The sequence below is a fragment of the Hippichthys cyanospilos genome, chromosome 9 (genome assembly GCF_059441005.1).
Source record: "Hippichthys cyanospilos isolate Australia breed blue-spotted pipefish chromosome 9, RoL_Hcya_1.0, whole genome shotgun sequence".
Taxonomy (NCBI): Eukaryota; Metazoa; Chordata; class Actinopteri; order Syngnathiformes; family Syngnathidae; genus Hippichthys; species Hippichthys cyanospilos.
Window position 1 is genome coordinate 17,318,494 of NC_142377.1, and position 20,877 is coordinate 17,339,370.

The 20,877-nt window shown below is 39.2% G+C and overlaps 2 protein-coding genes across 2 annotated transcripts in view; both read right to left on the bottom strand.

The window, feature by feature from the left end:
* The window catches only part of bsnb (bassoon (presynaptic cytomatrix protein) b), a 53,432-nt gene extending 41,224 nt beyond the window's left edge, over nt 1–12,208 (bottom strand). Inside the window, exons 1-2 of the mRNA XM_088423225.1 lie at nt 11,925–12,208; nt 6,254–6,644 (exon numbers count right to left, since the gene is read on the bottom strand). Coding sequence (XP_088279351.1) covers nt 6,254–6,644; nt 11,925–12,106 — 573 coding nt within the window. The 5' untranslated portion in view covers nt 12,107–12,208. The remainder of the gene's footprint in view (nt 1–6,253; nt 6,645–11,924) is intronic.
* A 1,100-nt stretch (nt 12,209–13,308) lies between these two features.
* Nucleotides 13,309–20,722, bottom strand: bap1 (BRCA1 associated deubiquitinase 1). Its single transcript, XM_088424645.1, has 17 exons — nt 20,546–20,722; nt 20,265–20,294; nt 20,091–20,145; nt 19,313–19,445; nt 19,106–19,225; nt 18,651–18,712; nt 18,418–18,560; nt 18,246–18,324; nt 18,046–18,169; nt 16,676–16,814; nt 16,425–16,594; nt 15,981–16,114; nt 15,402–15,865; nt 14,787–15,028; nt 14,616–14,708; nt 14,452–14,524; nt 13,309–14,136 (listed from the first exon to the last, which is right to left on the bottom strand). The coding sequence occupies exons 1-17, from the start codon at nt 20,580–20,582 to the stop codon at nt 14,003–14,005; spliced, it is 2,232 nt and encodes a 743-aa protein (XP_088280771.1). The 5' UTR covers nt 20,583–20,722; the 3' UTR covers nt 13,309–14,002.
* Nucleotides 20,723–20,877: the final 155 nt, after the last annotated feature.

Below are 20,877 nucleotides of genomic sequence, written 5' to 3' on the forward strand. Positions count from 1 at the left end.
GTTTTTCTCAGCATACTAGAGAGGTGGTTTATGGGATTAATTTTGTGCGGTATGCACACCTGTGAAATATAGCCTAATTGTGGAAAAAGGGGGAAAAAAATACTTGCTATGTTTACATAATTTTCCTCTGCTGAATTTAGCATGATGGCATACATAAAATACTTATGTAGATAATGCATATGCAATGCAGAAAAAAAAAAGATTAAAACAAAGGAAATGTTTAACGCATGCAACAAGGAATACAGCTTATCAAACACTTATTGTGTGAGAGCCCCATCTAAAATGATTGTAGTATGAAGAAAATTTAAATTTAGTGAGTTAGACAATAATTAAACCAGTGTCCCAGATTTACTTACTGGCACTTCTCCTTAGAACATATTTCAGTATATGCAAAATTCAGACAGTAGCGTCTCAGATGGATTCTTGACCTAGTTCACACTGTTTGTCCACTTAAAGCTGCAGCTTGACATTATAGGCAAATGTGTTGCTGCTTAGCGCTGACATTTACAATGTAGCAATGAATAACATGGTCATCAATTGAGAAAATGTACACTTTGAAGCATATTTTTCTCACTTGCCATGAAATGATTCTCATTAAATCAATTTGGAACAGAGAATCATACTTAAATTATCTTTCAGTTTTAAAGATATCGTTGCAACAGAAAGAATAACAGCCAGCGGAACAAGTAGATGTGAAACTTAACATTTTGGCACACATAATTCTCAAGACAGAATAACATTGGTTCTCATTGTGAACTGAAGATGTGTGAAGTTAAAATTTTTAATGGATTTGAGTAAATTAGGTGCCCAGCTACCTTGAAGCACAGTAGACTCAATTAAATAACATCTCTGAAATGCTTCATCACCATAACCAATTCCTTCGAAGTCACACAGATTCATGTAAATAAACAAAATTAAAAAAATAGCACACCTCATCGCTCACCTGACCCATTTTATACACTACACAATAACTTATATTAAGCAATGGGCGCAACAATTCATGCATAAGATCTATAATATTGTGGTTCTGGTATTTTCAGAAGTTGGGTAAAAGCAGAGATGTCCACATACATCTCGGTGACAAGTACGGTTTTCTGTCATGAAGAACAGAAGCTTTTTATGGTTGTGTTAACCATTTTGCTGCCTGTTTGCGGTGTCCTTGTCTCTTGTCATTTACAAATATGTACATATTTTACAGATGAGTCATGCCACATTACACAAAGCCGCACAAAAAAAAAAAAAAAACATGAACGAACTTTGAAGGATGTCCAACATCCAGCCAACCTCCATTTTGAGTTTCTCTTTCCCATGGAAGATTGTTTTTCAATGCATTTCAACAATAAGACGGGACTGGTAGCATTTGTTAAAACTGTTCCACAGCTTGTGGGATTATTGCTTAAGAGAACGTCTACAAAAACAGACAGTTCAAGACAACCTTCAAACGGATGCATTAAAAAGTAATGACTGCATGAATTGTTCAAAGCATCTTATGAATCAATTTTACAGAAAGCCTGGGAGAAAGCATGACATTGTTTTAAGGGTGTCCGTCTACTATCGTTTTTTTAAGTGTTGATAGATGAAAGAACCATGTCAATGTAGATTTGTATGCATAGTAGGAAGACTCAATGCTTAGATGTATGATGATACAATTGTTATTCTGTCACCTTTAGTCTTTCACACAATTTATACTGTGGTTCACTCTGTTTTTCCTCTGTGGAAACTTAGAAACCAGCGACCATTGAAAGGTAGGAGCTATTAATAGAAAGTGGACCAATTATGAAGCACATGTTCCCCTGTATTATAGTGGGGTGAACATTGTCATTGGGGAGCTTCTGCACTACTTTCTCTCTGAGCTTTGGTTTTCGATTGTTTTTCCGCTATCTCATTACTTCTGAGCTCAAGATTATGCATCCTGCCTGAAATAATGACCAAGTCCCTTCTACTCTGAATGCATCATCTTCCTCATAAATGTGTGCATAAATACAGGTACATACATATAAGAATACTGTAAATGTGTCTATGACTCACACATTCACCTTCGTGTTATCTACGCAGTAAGCCGTCATTATGCACAGTGGAGTCTGCAGGCACATCATTGGAATTGTGACTAACAGACCTGAGAGTGTCTGTGGTCTACTCTAATTTAAATGTCTCTAGATTGCTTATCAGCAGTGCCGTCTCCCCTTGCTCTAACTGGCCATGTTCACTGAAGTGATGGTTTAAATAAAGAGGACATTTTGTTCCTGGAAAATGAGAAAAATGATTGTTCCTCTATTTCTTCCTGATTAATGAGAATGGTGTTTTCATTATATGATAGTTGATGTGTTGATGAATATGAAAGAAAGTGCTCGTATCTTTTTCATCACAAGATGGAAAAAGCCGCTGGGTCTAGAATATCTACATATGGAATGTCCCTTGGTTACCGGCACTGTAATTGGTAGTGCGATCTTTCGGTATATTTAAGGGAGATCCTCTTCAGCTCAGGTTGGGCACTCCGTGTCGCTGTAGTCTAAAACACCTTCAGTAAGTATCTAGTGACTTTAGAAAATCTGAAAACTTCTGACCCCATCCTCAATTGCTGGAAACTAATGCATCAGAAAACTTCATCTATTAAGTATATTTTAAGTGAGGTTTAGTGTTATCCTTGTGATTGAGTGTCTTTACATTACGCAACTCATCACTTATTATTTTACATGTCAAACGAGCGTAAACAAAAAATAAAAATCCACTGCAAAATGTGGAAGAGCGCCACTCTTAACTTTGGCAATACTTTACAATGCATATAATCCTGCTGGACAAAGGCCACAAATCCATAGTAGAGTGTAGTAGGAGGTGTCGTTTTACTGCTTTGGATGGAAGTCTGCTTATGTCTGGTTTGTTTTGAAATGTAAATGTTGCAAGTATCTAATGAGGTACAGTGAGTTCTCAAGAAAATATTGTTGTTTTGCGTGATGCCGTTCATTTTAGTGGTTCCAAGTGCTAATGTTTCACTTCAGAGGTAATTCCTTCCTGAATCTGTTGGTCAAACTTGTAATAGAGTGAAGGTCAATCTTTAAAGACAAATGGATGGCTATTCCAGAAAACCTGATTTCATTTTGACGTTCAAATGAATTCAACTACAGAATTTGTTTCAGTTTTTTAGCATTAATCAGTGAGTATCTGACCATGATCAATTTCATTAACAAATGATACGGCTACTAGGATATGTTACTGTGAGGGAAAAGTCAAATCCATTCTAAATAGGTTAGGGTGGTAAATCTTCAGATCTCCAGAGATGTTCACTCTGTGTTGCTCTCTCAGCATCTGACAAGCTCACTAAGGCTGAGCCATAACATCCACCTCCGCAGTCCTCTTTGCTGCCACCTTCTCCTCCTCTGCCTGCCATGAGCTATTCTTTACTGTCTCCCTCAGCTGAGCTCCACACATTTCTGTTCAACTACTGCACACTGTCAACCCCTACACTTACTTATACAACAAAAGCACACAGAGTGCAACCAACCTCCACCATGGCTTAGACATTTGTCACCTGCAAAATCAATGTGTGAACAAATGACAGCTTCAGACTGTGCACACACATAGCATAGTTAAAAACAGATAATATTTAGGTTCTACTTCTAGGGATTGGGTAATTTATATTACTGTAATAATGAATTGATTTTATCTCAATCTTCCCTGGAAGAATACCTAAACATAATTTTTACTAGGCAATTTACCTGTACTACAGTCGGCAGTTTGGAATAATAATAATTATTATAATAGCGATGATAATACTGTACAGTGTTCTCTCATTTTTTGTGGTTCGTGCAGACTGGAAAAACCCCACAATAAGTGAACTCCACCAAGGAGGATTAGTAGCATTAGCGTGTAGAGAATTGTTTTTCTGTTGAATGATCAATTAACCTTAAAAAATGTCTTGGCAACACCTTTGATGAAGGTACAGTGTTATAAATTCTTTATAAGCTTGCTTACCACATAAACAGCTCAAGTTTAGCTTAACACATAAAGTTAAAGCACCTAACTGCGACTGCAGCCAGAGCGAGAACTCTGATAACGTGTTTGGTCAAGTCTGTGACGGACAGAATGGACAGTGTTTTGTTCTGTCTTTTCTAATTATTTGGCGAATGACAGAAGAAAACTGAGCCATTCTTCCTGATGGTTGAAACTAAAGCATGCAGCCAGCATTTGGGAATAGTTTCAAATACAGCAGAAGCTAAGTAAATGGTTACAACTGCATCTGTTAAAGAAAACAAACGGTTGGCGAGAAAGGTCCAGATGGCTTTTTGCAAGGATGAAGTGAGCCCAAAGAGTCATTTGTGACATTTGTGTATTTAAAAAAAATGAAAGTGCCACTGATCGGCCAAAAATGCAAACACAGTTGCTAAGAGGAAAGTTGTAAAAGCAAAGCAGCAACATCACACCACGCATCTGGCGCATTTTTCTCATTTCAATTCTATATTTGATTTAAATTGAAATTAAAAATGATTTATCAATGAAAGTGAAAGTAAAAAAAATGTTCAGAGTGCTTTGGTATCAAAACCTGTGGAGGAAGTTACAGAAATACAAATGAAACCCCAAAGAATATGTCCTCACATTTTTGTAATCACATTCATTCAAAGCTGCACATTTGAATTGTAGCCATTACAATTGCTTACTGTACATCTACATTTAGAAAGCTCAACCTTTCACACCTCGCTCCAAGTATTAATTCAACCTGCAGCTGCTCTACAAGCCTTCAGGTCAGCTTAAGTGATGGTGCATCTTGGCTGCAATTTTCAAAATGAATCACTGAAGATGATGTGAAGCTTAGAGACAGATGACACAGCCAAACTTGACTCATAGTTACAGTGAAGCGTAGCCTAATTCAAATTAGGCAAGTCATTTATTTTCGGAAGACGGCAGAAGTCTTTCTCCTCTACCTGTTGACAGAAATGGTGCTCAAGATGTGTTTCGATGATGGGGAGCTGCTTGGGAGCTGTTCAAGAGGGCTATAAAAAAGCTTTATTTGGTCAAAGCTCAGGGCATCATTTGGATGCTCATTAGCGTCTATCAAAAAGTATATTGTTAGCAATTCCGAGTATCTATGTATGTACTGTATCCAGTACATCCTAAGAACCGAGATGTACGATACCACTCAAAAGTTTGGAAACACCTTAAATTCACATGGTCAGCTGAAGCTATTAACCCTTGATAATGCACAGCTGTGAACTATAAGTCATCCCACATAATAAAGCGTCAATAATTATGAATTTAGTTGAAATTTAGCCAAATTAACTGTAGACAAAATATTATTGTTTTACTGCTGAAAATGGCTCTAAAACTATCATATATATTTCATCCACTTGACATTTTGGACAATGCTATGCTTCCACATGAAAAAAAAAAACATGTAAAGATGCACATCAATATCTTAGAAATAGTCTTCCCAGAAGAGTAGAAGCTGTAAAATGGTGACAACTCCCCGTGTTCTTCAATTTTCACTTATAGAGGCATAAAGGTTATTTTTGTCCTTTAAAAGAACATGACTGATGTCATTTTTCACATGTGACACCATCTGGTCTGAATGTAGAGTTGTGATACATCTGGGAGGGAAACGAACCAACATCTTGAAAAAAATGAAGGATACTGTATTTGGATCAGCTATGACTGATGCATCTGACAATGTGCTGAGCAGTAAAAAAAAAACCTGATGTATTTACAGTTGCCTATATATTGTATATGTACCATAATTGGGAACATATGATGTAAAATTGAGCAAAAACGACATCCGTCAAAATATATAAATCATTGAAATTGCTTGCGTCATACCGCGAGATAACAGGATGACAAGATGATTATATTTAATTATTTTAATGAAAGATTTTAATGCTTTTTTTTCTTCATGGTCATAGTGGTACTACAGGTATGTGTGTATGCTGGAATCCACAGTGTACCTCAGTGAAGCGCAGCAAGCATTCTTACTAAAATTACAAAATATTTCTGTTTCTATTAGTCACTCAAAGTCTGTGAAAAATCAACAACATACCAAATGTATGCTCTTTCCCCATTTTAAAACTAACTAGATGGCTGGATAATAGAATATGTGGCAATAGTAAGGCAATGCAATAAAAAAAAAAATGTCAACGAAGTTCTGTCATTTTTGCTAGGCTATTTTGAATCTGAATGACTGCGCTGGAAATATATTTCACAGACTGACAGTCTATTGTTTCATTCTATTACAGCCTTCTACTCCAAGGATGTCATGTGCATTTCCTACCTCAGTGAGGTGAGGGTTTGGGTTGAAGCCACACTGATTGCACACCATGGAGCGACACAGTGTGCAGGTGTTGAAGCTTGGCCTGTCATCACCATTGCCAGTCAGGTCGGCCGTTTTACAGACAGGGCACAGCTTGCTGCTGGGCATGGGCGCTATTTGAGGCACAGAATAAGGAGAGGTAGGGATGCTGCCTCGGTCCGGAGATACCGAAGGGGACCTCCCAGTCCGGCTGCTGCCCACATCCACATGCAGGTTCTTCCTGGACACGTGGCCGTGTCCCTGCTCCCCGTAGGATGGGGCAGACTGTGGTGTGTCATGGGAGGCCAGCCTGTCCCCTGTTCCATGACTGCTGTGGACTACTGGTTTAGGACCCGTTTCTGCTGCAGTTGGCCTGAAAGAGAACATACACGGATCAGATCACTTAGCAAGTCACTGTCAATCATTACCATAGCAACCATTTCAAATGAGGAGGGAAGAAATACGAATGCAAGAAGGATTAATCAGTGAAAAGAACATATCGTTGTTGCATTTAGGATAATGCATTTAGATAAATTGTTTCAATATCACAATTCCATTTTAAAATGCACGGCACATAAAGTGATGCTTACACACTGTGGCAAGAACATTTGTTTAGTACACTTCCAATGAGCACTTGTTTAAATCACAGTGCCACTGCTTCTTCAAAAAATGTCTTAACAATATTATTCCATATTCAGCCCCACTACTTGAAACATAGCGTTATGATTAATATTGTGTTCGTGGCATATGAATTTTGAAGCAAAAGCCACCCGTTATGATCCATCTCTGAGGGCAGCCATTTTGTAACTAGCTGTCAACATACAATGACATCACAGTTATTCAAGGGTCTCAAATTGAGCAGCTCAACTGGCAAATGTCTCATGACCAAATTCAGAAAACACGTGAGCTGTGATTGGTCATCACCTGAGCCTTGAGTAACCATGATGTCATCCTGAGTTGACTGCAAGTGACAAAGTTTGGGCTCCCTGAGACAAAAACGGGTGGATTTCAAAACCACAATGTTAACCAAAGAGCCATGTTTAAACTAGTAAGGATGCATGAAACACATTGTTGTGAAACAAATGATTGACTTGGCATCAAGACAAAAAACAAAAAGGTTTTTAATCATTTCTTGTTTTGGATCATTTCTGACTCATAGTACCTTCTTCCATAATGTAGCATGCAGCAGTCAGGCCAATAACAAGAGTTTTGCTTCGCTATATCACAATGAGTTCCATTTCTAGTTCTATAGGTAACATAAAAATATTCTCATTGTTGTCACTGGTAACCTGTGTTTTCCCTGTTAACCTGTGTTAGCCTAGCAACAAAAAAAAGAGAAAAAAAAAGCCAAAGAATAATCCAAAGATGCTTTTTATTAGTTGTGTAATAAGATTTGCAGGTTAACTGTTTGACCTCTGAATTTCAGATGCTTTACTGTACTTGTTAACAGCATGACACTACAGTGGGATACGATTTCAAAATGTTATATTGCCTCTATTGGTCCCATACAACATTTTGGTGCTCGCTTGAACTCTTTGAACCTGTTTCACCGCAGGGATGTATTTCAGTGCAACAAACGGAACATAAAAGACAACAGTGACGCAATGTCAATGTTTGTTGACTTTCTCAATCTGGCCTTCAGGCATTAACGGAATTCTCAAACAAGTATGGAAGAATTTGCTTGTCATAACAACTTAACCATAAAATTGTCATGGCCGTCATCTTCAAAGACATCCTCAGCATCAGTTCAGCCTCCGTGGTCAGAGTGGAGATAAAGGCAGGAATAAAGGAATTAAAATGGAGCGTGTTAGCCACTGTGAGTCACTGTCACTGACTTGGGCCGCTGCACAACTGGAACTCTTTACAAACCATCACTGCTCAGTTACATTTCAAAGTGACAGGGTGACCACCACTCTTGCCTATGCTCTAAGCTAAACTGGACTGGAGGAAAAAACTCAAATTCATGACCATGCAAATATTGTGAGGGAAAATGTCACCAAGTCTTTACAGTGTATGTGTTTGGTGATAGTCCCGGTTCCTTAATCCTTAGACAAGTAAAAAAAAAAAAAAAAAACATTGCCACTTTTGGAACAGCCAGTTACACACACATAAAATGATGCCCCCAACTTTAATGTCTTTCCGTGAGTGGACTGCAAAGGCACTTGAACAGTAAAAATGAAAAAGGTATAAATGGAGGGAAGCTATGAAAAGATTTCTTCCATCCATCAGCAAATGAGAACCCACAGAGGAAAACATTCCATTTTATGTCTATAGTTTTATGTCCATGGTTTGACAAATAGCTTCATCACAAAGTGCTTACTGAGAGGTTTGTAAACTGCCACTCTTGTAACGGGAGCCGTTAATGAAATGTTCTATTATTGTCTGGAAGCAGACGGAGACCTCTATGCACAGTCTCGCTCAGGTGACAATCATTTATTTTATACTTCACACACCTTCATACATCTGGTATTCTGGATGGGAACAATGATAACACGTTTACAAGTTGTTTCATAAAGTGGTCAAAACCAAGCCAGCATTCCGCAGTGAGTGAAAACAATGATATAGACCACTCAAAAGCCTCAAAAGTGTTTAATGAAAGACTAATGCATTTTTGGGGGTTGAATGCATTAGAAATTTTCTACCGAGATTTACATCCTCACATTCACATACTATATTATGTGATGCTTGTGTTGCAAAAGAATCATTATTACTTTGAAAGGATGAAAAAAAGTCACTATTACAGGTTGCCATCAGATAGACAATACAAAGGGCACTTCTAGGTTCAGACCATTAGCAGAGCTCAGCCCTTAATCCAAGGCCAAAAGTAATGTTCACAACAATAAGAATATTTTTTTCAAGATGTTGCTATTATAGTGTTTAATAATCATGGATATGATTTGAATACAATGAACCTCCTTAGGGTGGAGTAATAAGCGCGGAGTCTCATTCATGACTATTGCAGGAATCCTCAATTTTGGAGATCATTTTGAAATTACAACCACACTTGGGCAATTTCAAACCATTTAACATTCATCCATCTATTTTCCTAACCGCTTGTCAACATTTTCCTAACCGCTTGTCAACACAAGGGATACAGTCTTGAATATTTTCTAAATTGCTTTATATAAAGCCTTTATTTACCATACAGATTCAACAAAAGATTCAAGTTAGCACTTGCTAGCCTTGACAATATGCTAACTTAGAAATTTCTTAGCAGATAACTGCTATCAAACTCGCTACCTAAGCCAAAGAGAACAACTTTACGTAGCAGTGAAACTTTCACATCCACTTTTCAGCACCACAAATTGAATTACCTGTTAAATTAGACTACAAAGTGTTGTACCATCTTGCAATAAAAATGCATTTTAAACGCAATGCTACTTTTCCTATCATCTTTCCAGATTGATGCTGATGTGAAATCTAGGCCAAACAGTCATAGCAATAACAGTACATATTGAAATTGAGTTTCCAAATTCACTTTTACATTTTTCTTCACAGTGGAGTAGTATATGAGGTGTCTGTAAATTCCCAAACTGTCACACACCAAAGATAAATTTCAAATCTAGCACTTCAAGTTTCCCACTACAATGTGGGCCAGACCATCAACAGAAGCTCTTAGCATCTGTCAGGTGCCAACACCATGGCAGAGGAAGTGTTTTAAAGTCCAGGGGGAATACTTCCAAGGGGAAAACCTGTCGTTTACAGTTTGGATTTGAAATAGATCATTTGTGCCACCAGTCTTGTAACTTTTCTGACTCACGTTACAAAGGATGTAATAAATTTCTGGCAAACAATTATGCCATTTTTAATGACATCATGTGACATTGATTAGATTTTTTTTAATTGTTAATGCTCTGACACCCCCAAGATGGTTGGAAGTATGATGTCGCATCTGCTCATACAATTTCTCAGCACTGTTTAGTCAAAATAGTAACATTTGGCAGTGGACTCAGCTTTGGCGAAAGCACAGTTTCAGTAACTATATGAGCAGAACCATCTGCAAGCTAAAGTTAGGCAACACATTTGGAAGAACGTGTTCTAAGCACAAAATATTTCTTTGAAATGAAAGCATGCTTCCAAACTTGTGTTTTGAAAGTATGACATAATGTTTTTGACCTCATTGCCATACATCTACTCTTTGTCCCTATATTGTCATGAATAATAACTGCTTTTGCATTACTTCTATGAGTTGTGCCAGCCATTTAGCTTGAGGACAATGTTATCATTATGTGAGTTAAATTAAATATGAGGCCACGCTGTTTGAAGATTACGTCTTGGAAAATGCCCACATCCATAAATGCTGCTCTAACCTTACTAACATTGCTTTTCGTCATTGAAGTAATTTACATTACTTAAGGGCACCCCAATAATTTTTCAATGCATTCAGTACACAAATGCATCAAATATACAGCGTATTAATGCACAGAGTGAATATGGGCAAGAAATAAAGGTGAGAGTGTGAACATTTGCTAGACTCTAGGCATTGAGCGCCACAGTCAATGGCTGTTTGCGAGACTGTCTAAGCAATGAGCACCACAGTCATTGACTGTACTCTTGTAATTTGATGGATGGATGGATGGATGGATGGATGGATGGATCTACGTGCAAATATAAAACTGCAATTAAAATATATGATATCAGCAAAACTAATTGATAACAGTTGATAACTCCTAAAAAGTAATTGCAAAAAGTCAGCACTGTAGCCTAACGCATGATAGTGCAGTCTCTCATGCCTGTTTCCCCCCCCAAACCAATACACATGCGCAGAGCTCCAAACATCATTAAAGGCATATAGTTTCCGTTGCACCTTAATATTATGATACACCTCACTGAGTGGACTCCAACACATCTCAATGTAAAAGATGCAACTGTGTGATAGCGGTCTTGTTGGTGTGTGTTGTGTAATATCAGATTTTGTAAGCAAGGGTTATCCCTGCTACTCACCACACAAACTAGATTACTGTGTATGGTTAAACATGAAAAACAATTGATAAGCTTAAGAATTACCGTGCAGGCATAACTTCGTTTTTCCTAACCGATTCCCTCTGGATGCATAATGATTTGGAGTGTGATCTGATAGATTAGGCAGCCTTGGCATGTGCTCAACAATGATGCTGTCAGACTTGTACATTTGTCATCTTACACAGCAGTGACACAAGGATCCAGACGTTGCCTCACCAGGAGAGCTAGAGTTCTCGGAATGACTTTGACATTTAATGAAAAATATGCTGATGTGTGTACGGGAAATGAACGAAATTGAAATGGAGCATCGCCGCCGAGATCACCTGCACAAATGTCGCTCGTTCATTCATGATACTAGCGAAGCCCGAGGAAAGGGGCGTAGAAATACCCGTATGAACGACGTGCTCTATTTACGTTGTATATATCGTTGTTCATATCCTAAGAGCTATTATGCTAACACGATAGCGATGGCCGGTAAGCATGTTGTTTGGAGGAAGGAAAAAATAAAAACTGCGAATTGTGTTGACAAGGATATTGAAATAAATAATTAAGCACCCATTCAAGTCTATCTCCACACGCAGTCGCTCAGTGCTACATCTCCAGTGTACGTCTCCACGCAAGCTACCCCACGCCGCTCGCCGCGTAACCTCCCTCGTTTCCGGCCACACTTTTTCCTCGCTGTATCGGCTACCTGTTAATCCCCGGGCCAGGTCCAGTGCCGCTTCCCCCGGCAGGCGCTCCATTGCTCGGCTTGATGAGCTGTCCAGAGTCCGGTGGTGCTGAAATGGAAGCCGGAGCACCCGCAGCGGGGACGGTGCATGGGCCGCCTTGTCCCGCCTGTCCCTCCCCTTCCATGCTCGCCTCGTTCCCCATCGTCGCGGGAAAGGTTCGGAGGGAGAGAAAAGATGTCGTAGACGGTTCTTCGGCCGCGGAAGAACTCGTATAAAAGTCAGTGGTGGTGCTCCCCTTCCGCCATCATCGCCTACAATTCAGCATCCCGCACGGAGCACGCGCGCTGGGCGACAGGGCGCGGGAGCGCGCTGACGCAATGGGTGGGAACGTGAGTGCCTCGTACGTGCGCGTTCACGACACAGGCTTATTTTAGGCCACACGCAAATAGCTCTTGAGCTCTTGCTGGCACATGACCGGAGTCCACCGAGACCTCCGCGAGTCAAGAGCACTCCTTTACACCCATTGTTTGTTCTTGAATACAAATGCTTTATGTCAAGCATGTATTTCTATCACGGACCGAATCATACAGTAGTTGCGGTTTCCTTCTGATGTCCCTTTTACTTCGAAACCACGTAGACTGAAAATATAATCGACTTGATGGCGTTTTCTAATTAGAAGTAAAGCGCACAAACGTGATTGTTTTGTTTGTTTCTGTTGATAAAAAATAATGCAACAGGTGAAAATAATTTGCTTTATACGTATACGACACGTATATTAGCAACCAAAAAAATATTTTCATTCTATATCTTTGTTGTTTTTATGCTGATTATTATCACAAGATAGTGATGTAATAGTATATAGCATCAATCTGGTTTGCACACACACACACATGCACATCTGTTCCACTGAACCATCACGCACGGGTTTCAACTTTACAGCTGCCTGAGAGCCATTATCCAAGATTATTGTGTTAGTGCTCAAATATGATGGGGCAAAACCTCGAAGGGTTAGCAAAAGTAGCATTACTAAGCAATAAAACAAAATTAAGTCAGTATAAAACTTGGAATTTCAATACAAACTACGTTTCTGTTACTTGCCCATATATTAGAAAATAAAAACAAAGGCGCTAAAACGATTATCAATAATGGGAAATATACAGCTGGTGGTCCGCACAAAACACCACAAGGGCATTTAATCAATTTCTTAAAATGGATAAAAATCCAGAGGAACGGTTTTAGAGGAATTTAACAAGTGCCCCAACATTTTTAACATAAACAATACTATTACCGATCATTGCAGGTCACCTGTGACCCTGGGATATGCGCTATAGAAAAGAGATTTTTTTTTAAGTCCAAATATCAGTCAACAGTAACTGAGTGTTACAAAAAATCTGGAGATCAATGCACTGTTTGAATTGACTTTATTGCAGTATGAAATGACAAGCACAACGACAATCATACTTGAGCTCAGGAAGTTCCTGCTGCACATGAGAACATATAAATATGTACATTACATTATTCACGCATACACACATGCAAATGAATTATTACTACACTGAAATGTCTTTTACATACAAAAATTACAAGAGGTTATTTAAGTTTTACAGAAAATTGAGAAACGGATACAAGTCCGAAATGTTTCAATAAAAAGGGTAACCTATTTTATTAAAACGGAAGGAATGCAATTTTTTAAATATATGATTTGCTGGGAAGTACAGCATTTTGCGAGGAGGTGTGAGGGGGCGGGGGCCGGACACCAAATTATGCTGCCCATGATTCACTAAGTGTCCAAAACCATTAAAAAAATTGCGTGACCATAAATCTTTCAAGGTTACTTTTCTTGTTTCCATATTTACAAATTGTAAATGTACGTATATAATTTCACTGAAAAAGGTATGACATTTATACACTCATGCTTTTAAAAACCGAGCAAACAATTTGGTCTGTTTCATGATGAGGAAAAGGCTGGGACGGAAATGCCACAATGAAATGGCAAAAGGATGACGTTCATGAGCGTGACAATTTCTGCTCAACCATGATGATCACGACTGATCCTTAGCAAGACGTTACTTTACCAAGAGGAAAAGACCACTTAAAATTACTGCCGTTTGGCCTTGTAAGGTCGGGAGCGTTTTCTGCGATCGGGCTTCCTCTGTTTGTGCAGGCGGCCGATACTCACTCCCTGGCGACGACGCACCGAAATGTTCTGCTCCACAAGGCTGGCTAGCATCCCTGCAGTGATCGACCAAATTAGAATTACAGTACACAGCAGAATGCAGCGATGGAAATCATGCAGATTTTAGTATGCAAATTCATTGCAAAAGATCACTTGCGCTGTTACATTTGGCTATGCAATACGGTAAGACAAGTTAGTGTTGCACCGTTCGCATATGAAGCTCTAATTTGGATGACAAGCGCTACAGCTACAAATATGCGCTGACTTTAATATTTTCAACTGACAATGCAAGGTCTGTCAAATGTTAGGAATTGGAAGGAAAGAAAGACTCATATGAGCCAACATTGGACAAGAGCAAGGACAATATTTACCTTCTTGAGCCAGCATTGATATAAAGGTACAAATAAACTCATCATAATTATGAGTCCTCCTCTGATCGTCAATCTGCAGAAAGGAAGACAAACATTTGGATGAAAATCCAATACAAACTGCCAGCCAAATTACACGAGGGTGGTTGTGAGTATATTAAACCCACTTTGTATTTCTTTCTTTTTTCTACTTCCTCCTTCAGATGCACTTCATAATTTGCAATGTCCGCCTCTACGCACTTGAGCAGTGCAAGCAACTCCTGCAATTCACAGAATAACTTCTTAACGATGTTACCCCGCTCTACACGCATGACAGAAATGGTCATTTTTGGACTTACTTTGGGTGAGTACTTATCCCCTGGGGGCTTGCTGTCTGCTGCAGGCTCGATAGCCTCAAGTTTTTCCTTGCTAGGTTTCACATCATCTCCATCTTTGTGCTTCTCTTCCTCTTCTCCTTCTTTCTTGACCTCCACAGATGGTGCCTTGTCCGTGTCCTTCATTATTTCCTTCTCTGCTTGATCTTTGTCCTTTATCTTCTCATAACTGCAAGGCGGCTTAACGGTATCTGCAGCCAAATCTGCTATAGGGGTAAAAAAAAAAGAAGCTATTTTCCATTATCCATTATCTTAATGAAGGAATATAAGGACTTTTGTGATATAAACAAGGTATTTTAAATTTTAGGATAGGTATTTTTACGTGAGTTGGAGAGTTTACAGGTCACATTCGCAGTGTAAAATGTTTTGAAATAATTTCTCTTGGGTCTTATTCTTCTATATTGCAAAACCCTGGCCTTTGGACTGTGGAATGTAACGTTTTTATACAATCATGGAGTTGATGCTGTTGCATCATATTCCTTGCAAAATAACAGGGATAACAAAATGTGCCTTTTAGATATGGTGTAAGAGTGAACCTGATTTAGAATGCAAACCAGAGTGAGCATCATGGATGCTTACCAGATGGTGGAAGAGAATAGATGACTCCATCCTCCAGTAGATGCAGCAGAGCCACACTGACAGACGGCCCAAGTTCTCTTACAGCGCGATTATGTCGAGAGTCTAGCCTAAGCAACTCGTCTTCTCCGAACAGCACGCGAGACAGATGGGATGCTACGGGACTAGACGGACGTGTGGCGGCCTGTGAGCGTGCGGGTGAGCGGAGCGGCGAGTTGAAGGCGCTGCCAATCTCCGAGGCTGTGTCGGTGCTCTCGTTGCTGGGTGTGGGTGAGGGCTGTGAAGCGGATGTGATGCAAATGCCGCCAGTCCGACCTTCGGTACGCACAGAGAGTGGCGTGTTGAGGGCATCTTTTTTTTGGGCCTCCTTTTTCAGTTTCTCAGCCAAGACACTGAGAGCAATCTGGCTTTCCATTCCAGTTACAGCCCTTCCTGTTCGTGATCGCAGACTTGCCTTTCGTCGAAACCTTGAAAAGAACACGTAAAAGTAAAATAATGTTATAAATACTTTAAATCAAGGCGCTAAAGTAGTCACCCTCGTGGTCTGGAAGAAGAAAAAGAAGACAGCACCAGTCAACTGACCTTGTTGATGCCCCCGCAGATGCTGTGACTTCTTCCTCCTCATCCTCATAATCATCTTCATCCTCAGAAAAGGCAGGCCGTGCAGGTCCCAGCACTCGAGAACGTCCAACACCAGCAGCAAGATCCTCCTCTTCCTGTCAGTTAGATTATCTTCATTTACCAAAATAGTTTGCAGTAGAAAATAAAAATAAATAAATTACGCACACACACACACACGCAAACGCTCGTGGATTTTCTGGCCCAAATTCAGCTCAAATGCAAACAAAGATGGGGAAAAGAAATACTCTTTCTGAACATTTTCCAGAAGTCGGCAAAATCCGAAGCTGTTTATAACAAAAAATGCTTACCAATTGTTGCTTTTTTATATCATACAAAACTGTTGTGGTTCCATACTGGCAAAAAACGAGTGCATTAAAGATTCAAGACCCTTGACGCACCCCTCACCTGCATTGGGGACTTGGCATAGTTATGATTGTCGAGGAAGGCAGGCAAACGTTGAACGATAGGGTTTGTGACTTGCTGTGAACTTCCTCCGGGGGCTTTTCCTGTGGCTTTAGTGTTTCCTGAAGGGACGGGAGCAGCTTTAGATTTCCCTCCTGACTCATCAACAGACTCTATAAAGGAGACAGGATTTAATTTAAAATACATCTTTTTGGTAACCACAAAACTATCCAAAAGAATTAAAGAATAAGCACCAGAGGGCGCTTGATCAGCCCCTTGGGATGGTACTGGCGTAGCGTCTGCTTTCTTGATTGAATTGGTGCTGCTGTCAGGCGTGGAAGAATCCTGCTGTTTCTTGTCATGGACAAGCTCAGGTTGGGTGAGTCGGATCATCTGCAGACACAATAAATTCATTATTTCCTTAATTAAAACATGTGTTTGAATATATCTCAGAGGAGTTCGTGAGCAATTTTCAAGTAGAATTATTAATAGTCATCTTAGCAGCTCATGGTTGCAGTGGCAAACTGAGATAATTGACATTGCCGATGTCGGTTAAGATCAGCAGTAAATGAATGCTTTGCAGATTGGGATCAATCTCATCCCATTTGAGGCCTCTACAATATATATTACAAAATAAAAGTTACCAAAAAGTGATGGAGGAAAACTTATGTTATCAGTATATACATATGTCTTCTGTGGATCACAGTAGATCTCAATTTTTGACCCACAGTTTAATTAAAAATGTGTTTTCTCTATAAATAAACATAAAAATGTATAGCTTTAGGTTATTTGAAAACTAGAAATTGTCCTAAAGCTTCAATGTGAGTGTGAATGGTAGTTTCAACAAAAGACTAAATTAATACAAAGACATACTGTAATTTAATAACATTTTATAATAATTTACAATGAATATCTTTTATTGATATAAAATTTAAATATGTAAAGAGTACACTTTATCTGTGTTTTCTTCCATGCCCTACTTAAATTTATTTCAGGACAGTGTCTCTGAAGGTGTATTAACATGTTCGCCATGACTTGGGGATGTTCTTTGAAGCTCGTTAACAAAATGCTCCCATACTGCTGACCTAAATGAGCTTTGGCGGAGACTGGTGGAATGGCTTTTCAATTTCAGGGTTATTAGCCATACTAGCTACTTGTCTGTAACTTCCTCTCAACTGGTTAGCAATTTTGCTCCTTCTGATCATATGGGATGAATTACAGAGGATTACTGAGAAAATTTTGGCTTGCAGTTTTTTTAAATAACCAAGGTGTTACAGTAAGAAAATATAGATTTTTATTTATATTATAAAATGGTGTATGGATGAGATTATAACGTACAGTATGTGTAGTATGGATTTATGTGATCAAATAAAATGTATAGGACATACTAAATTGTTCTTAGGTGTGATTGGTTGTGTGTGTGTGTATATTATATATATATATATATATATATATATATATATATATGTTAATTTAATTAATTTGCTCTTAATTTGAAAAGGAAACTAAATAAGATTAACTAATCGCATGTGCCCGCTGGAGTGCCATCAGCCAAAACGGCCATTTGAGAATTGATGTCTTAGAGAATCACTATTGATTTGGATTCCAAATATTCATTTGGTACCTTCTGTAGCCCTTCCAAAATAGTTTGTCGATTCTTCTTTAAAATCTCCAGTTTAGACTCGTACTTCATCCTACGGTCTGGCACCACTGCCATCAAGTTGAAGCGGATGTCATGATATGGCTCACTGAGAACGAGAGGAGCAGAAGCGCTCACAGTGAAGCCAGAGAGACGTTATGAGGAATGAGTGGTTCAACACTCACCCAGCAGTGGCCAGACCAATCCTCTCCATGATAACACGCCGAGCTTTATCCGTCCATTCCTCCTCCTCTCCCCATGGCCCTAAAAGAATACAGCAAACAACAGTGTTCGTTTTTGTTGACGTCGTTCCAAGAGCCATATTTCTACAACACGTGTACTGGAAGCATCTCTTACCATGGTCAATAGGGTAGGCCTTGAGGCCATCAAGTTCAAAAAGGCGATCTTTAATGGGGACGTAGCTCACAAAGTGGAAGGCCTCCATAGTTCGAACAGCACTAATCCCATTCTGTTTCTCTGGCAGGTGCCGGGGCTCCGGTCTCCAGAAAAAAAACAGAGGTAGCATAATCATGAGAAAATAAAGGGTTCCAACATATGATCATTTGCAAAAAAATGTAATGGTGCCATACCTGGCATGGCTGTTATGTGCTCTTGCCAGCTCAGGGGCATTTCCAATGGCATAACCTTTACTCTGCAAAATACATACATGCCATTTTGGACTTGCGATTACCAACATTCTTGTAACAAGGATTTCACCAATTCCTTAGATGAGTCTTGTAGGTAAAGGAGATATAAAGGGACTAGTTAGAGCTTTCACCGACACATATTTGGCCTTCCCGAATGCTACAACACTTTCATTTTTAACAGTTATGATGTTGGAACAAGTAAGGAAATTGCATTCTTTAAAAATTCAGTATTTGAGGATGACACATAGTAAATAAAGCTTTTACCTAAAAAGTTGTCCTCTAGGAGACCCAGTTTAGAACAAAATCTGATCATTTTGATTATCAAAAGGACTGGTTTTACAGTTTCACAAAACAAAAGTAAAGAAGTTTGTTACTTAAGTTATTCTCAGAAAACTTGCCTCTGGGCTGAATCCTTTTGTGAAAGCTTTCATGCGACTCAGGGTGGTGCCAAGCTCGACACCACTGCAATTCAAAAGCACACTCAGCAAGGCATGAGTGGCACATGAATTTGGGATCAGCTAAAGAGAAACATGAGACTACGTAAACATTCAAAACTACTTATGTCATCGTGAATGTGGTGTTTTTGAGGTCCATGATCCATTTACCTGATGTGCAAAGAACATATCATTAACAATTTCCTCATCGATGACAGAGGTTTCATCCACCAGAGTATTAACTTTCCTCCTGGATCGACGCTCCTCAATCCATTTGAACAAAAAGATGAAGCCATAGACTGGGCTGGAAAAAATATTAAGCATTCCTTAAGGTAACAGAATTTTAGGGTTCACGAGATGTGTCAGAGAAATTCCAGGACTGGTGTCACTAAAGCTATATTTCAAATTGAAACAAAAAAAACAATGAGTTTTTCCCTGCAACGTGGGCAGATGAATAACCACCAAGTCTACAAAGTGATTATGCAGGATTTCTTCATTTAATGTGAGAGATGAAATTGCAGCAGGACAACTTGTGGTTACTTTTCCATGACAAAGTGCCTCATCTGACATTCCCTGGCCAAGCAGAACGTCACTGTGCAGAGCAACTTCCCTCCCCATTAGATGAGGGTCCACATAATTGTCTTTGTCCTAAGCTCAAGGAGGTCATCCTGGACCCATTTTAAACATGTGGATGACATTTAGATGCATTAGATGGATGCAGCGGATCCAGGAAGAATCCTTCTAGGAGTGCATAAAGTCATGCAGAGCAGGTTGGTAATGTGTTTTAAGACTCCGAGGGGATTGTTTTGAATGTATCTTTTGTATCACCAGTATTGAAACAATTCTGATGCACGTCATAAAAAAGGAAAATAGCATTGCATTTGGGTGTAACATAATGCAAATTTTGCTCAACGTACTGATTGTCCTGCACCACTTACAGAATACGTACCTTTGACACTTGCTTTGAAGGTCATATATTTCCTCGACTTGTACGCCTTTAACACCTGCAAGAAACGTGAAAGACGTTCTCATTCAATCCATTTCCCAGTACGAAATTGGATAGTTTTGCCCCAGTATTGTGTATTTATTTAATTCCATAAATAATAAAACTTGAACTACTCACCAAAATCTTCTACTAGCAAAGTGAACAATCCTAATAAAGAGGGAAAGGGTGAATTGAGAAGTCCATAACAAAGTCAAAAAGATGACACTCAATGAGTACGCTGATGATGACTGAGCAAGAGCAAACTCGATTGCTCCCCAACCGCATGACAAATAAACGGCACACAATAAAATATATATGACCGATATATTGATGGCTCCGCAGCATCATGCAAATGGAAAGGAGTCGCTTGGATGAATAATAAAAGCTAGCTCTCGTAACGCTACAGTGAAAAAACTCACCTGGGTCGCTCTCAAGCTCCAGCCACCCTTTGTTCATGTTTGCGTTTGCACTCAGTGCACACTATCATTTAAGCGATTTTATCGTCCATGTCCTGTGGCGAAAGGGAGGCAATCTTATACGTGCCTATGGCTCCATCACACAAGTACGAGCTCAAGATAAAAACACAAAGACAAGAATCGGCCGCCTACAATTTACGTCATCAACAATCGACGGACTGTCGCACACTAAAACAATTATTACCTCATTATTCTTGAAATAGAAAAGACAGAATAAGCAAAATACTGTTGCAGTAATTACAAAAGGTTCTGGTTCGTTCAATAAATATAGCAAG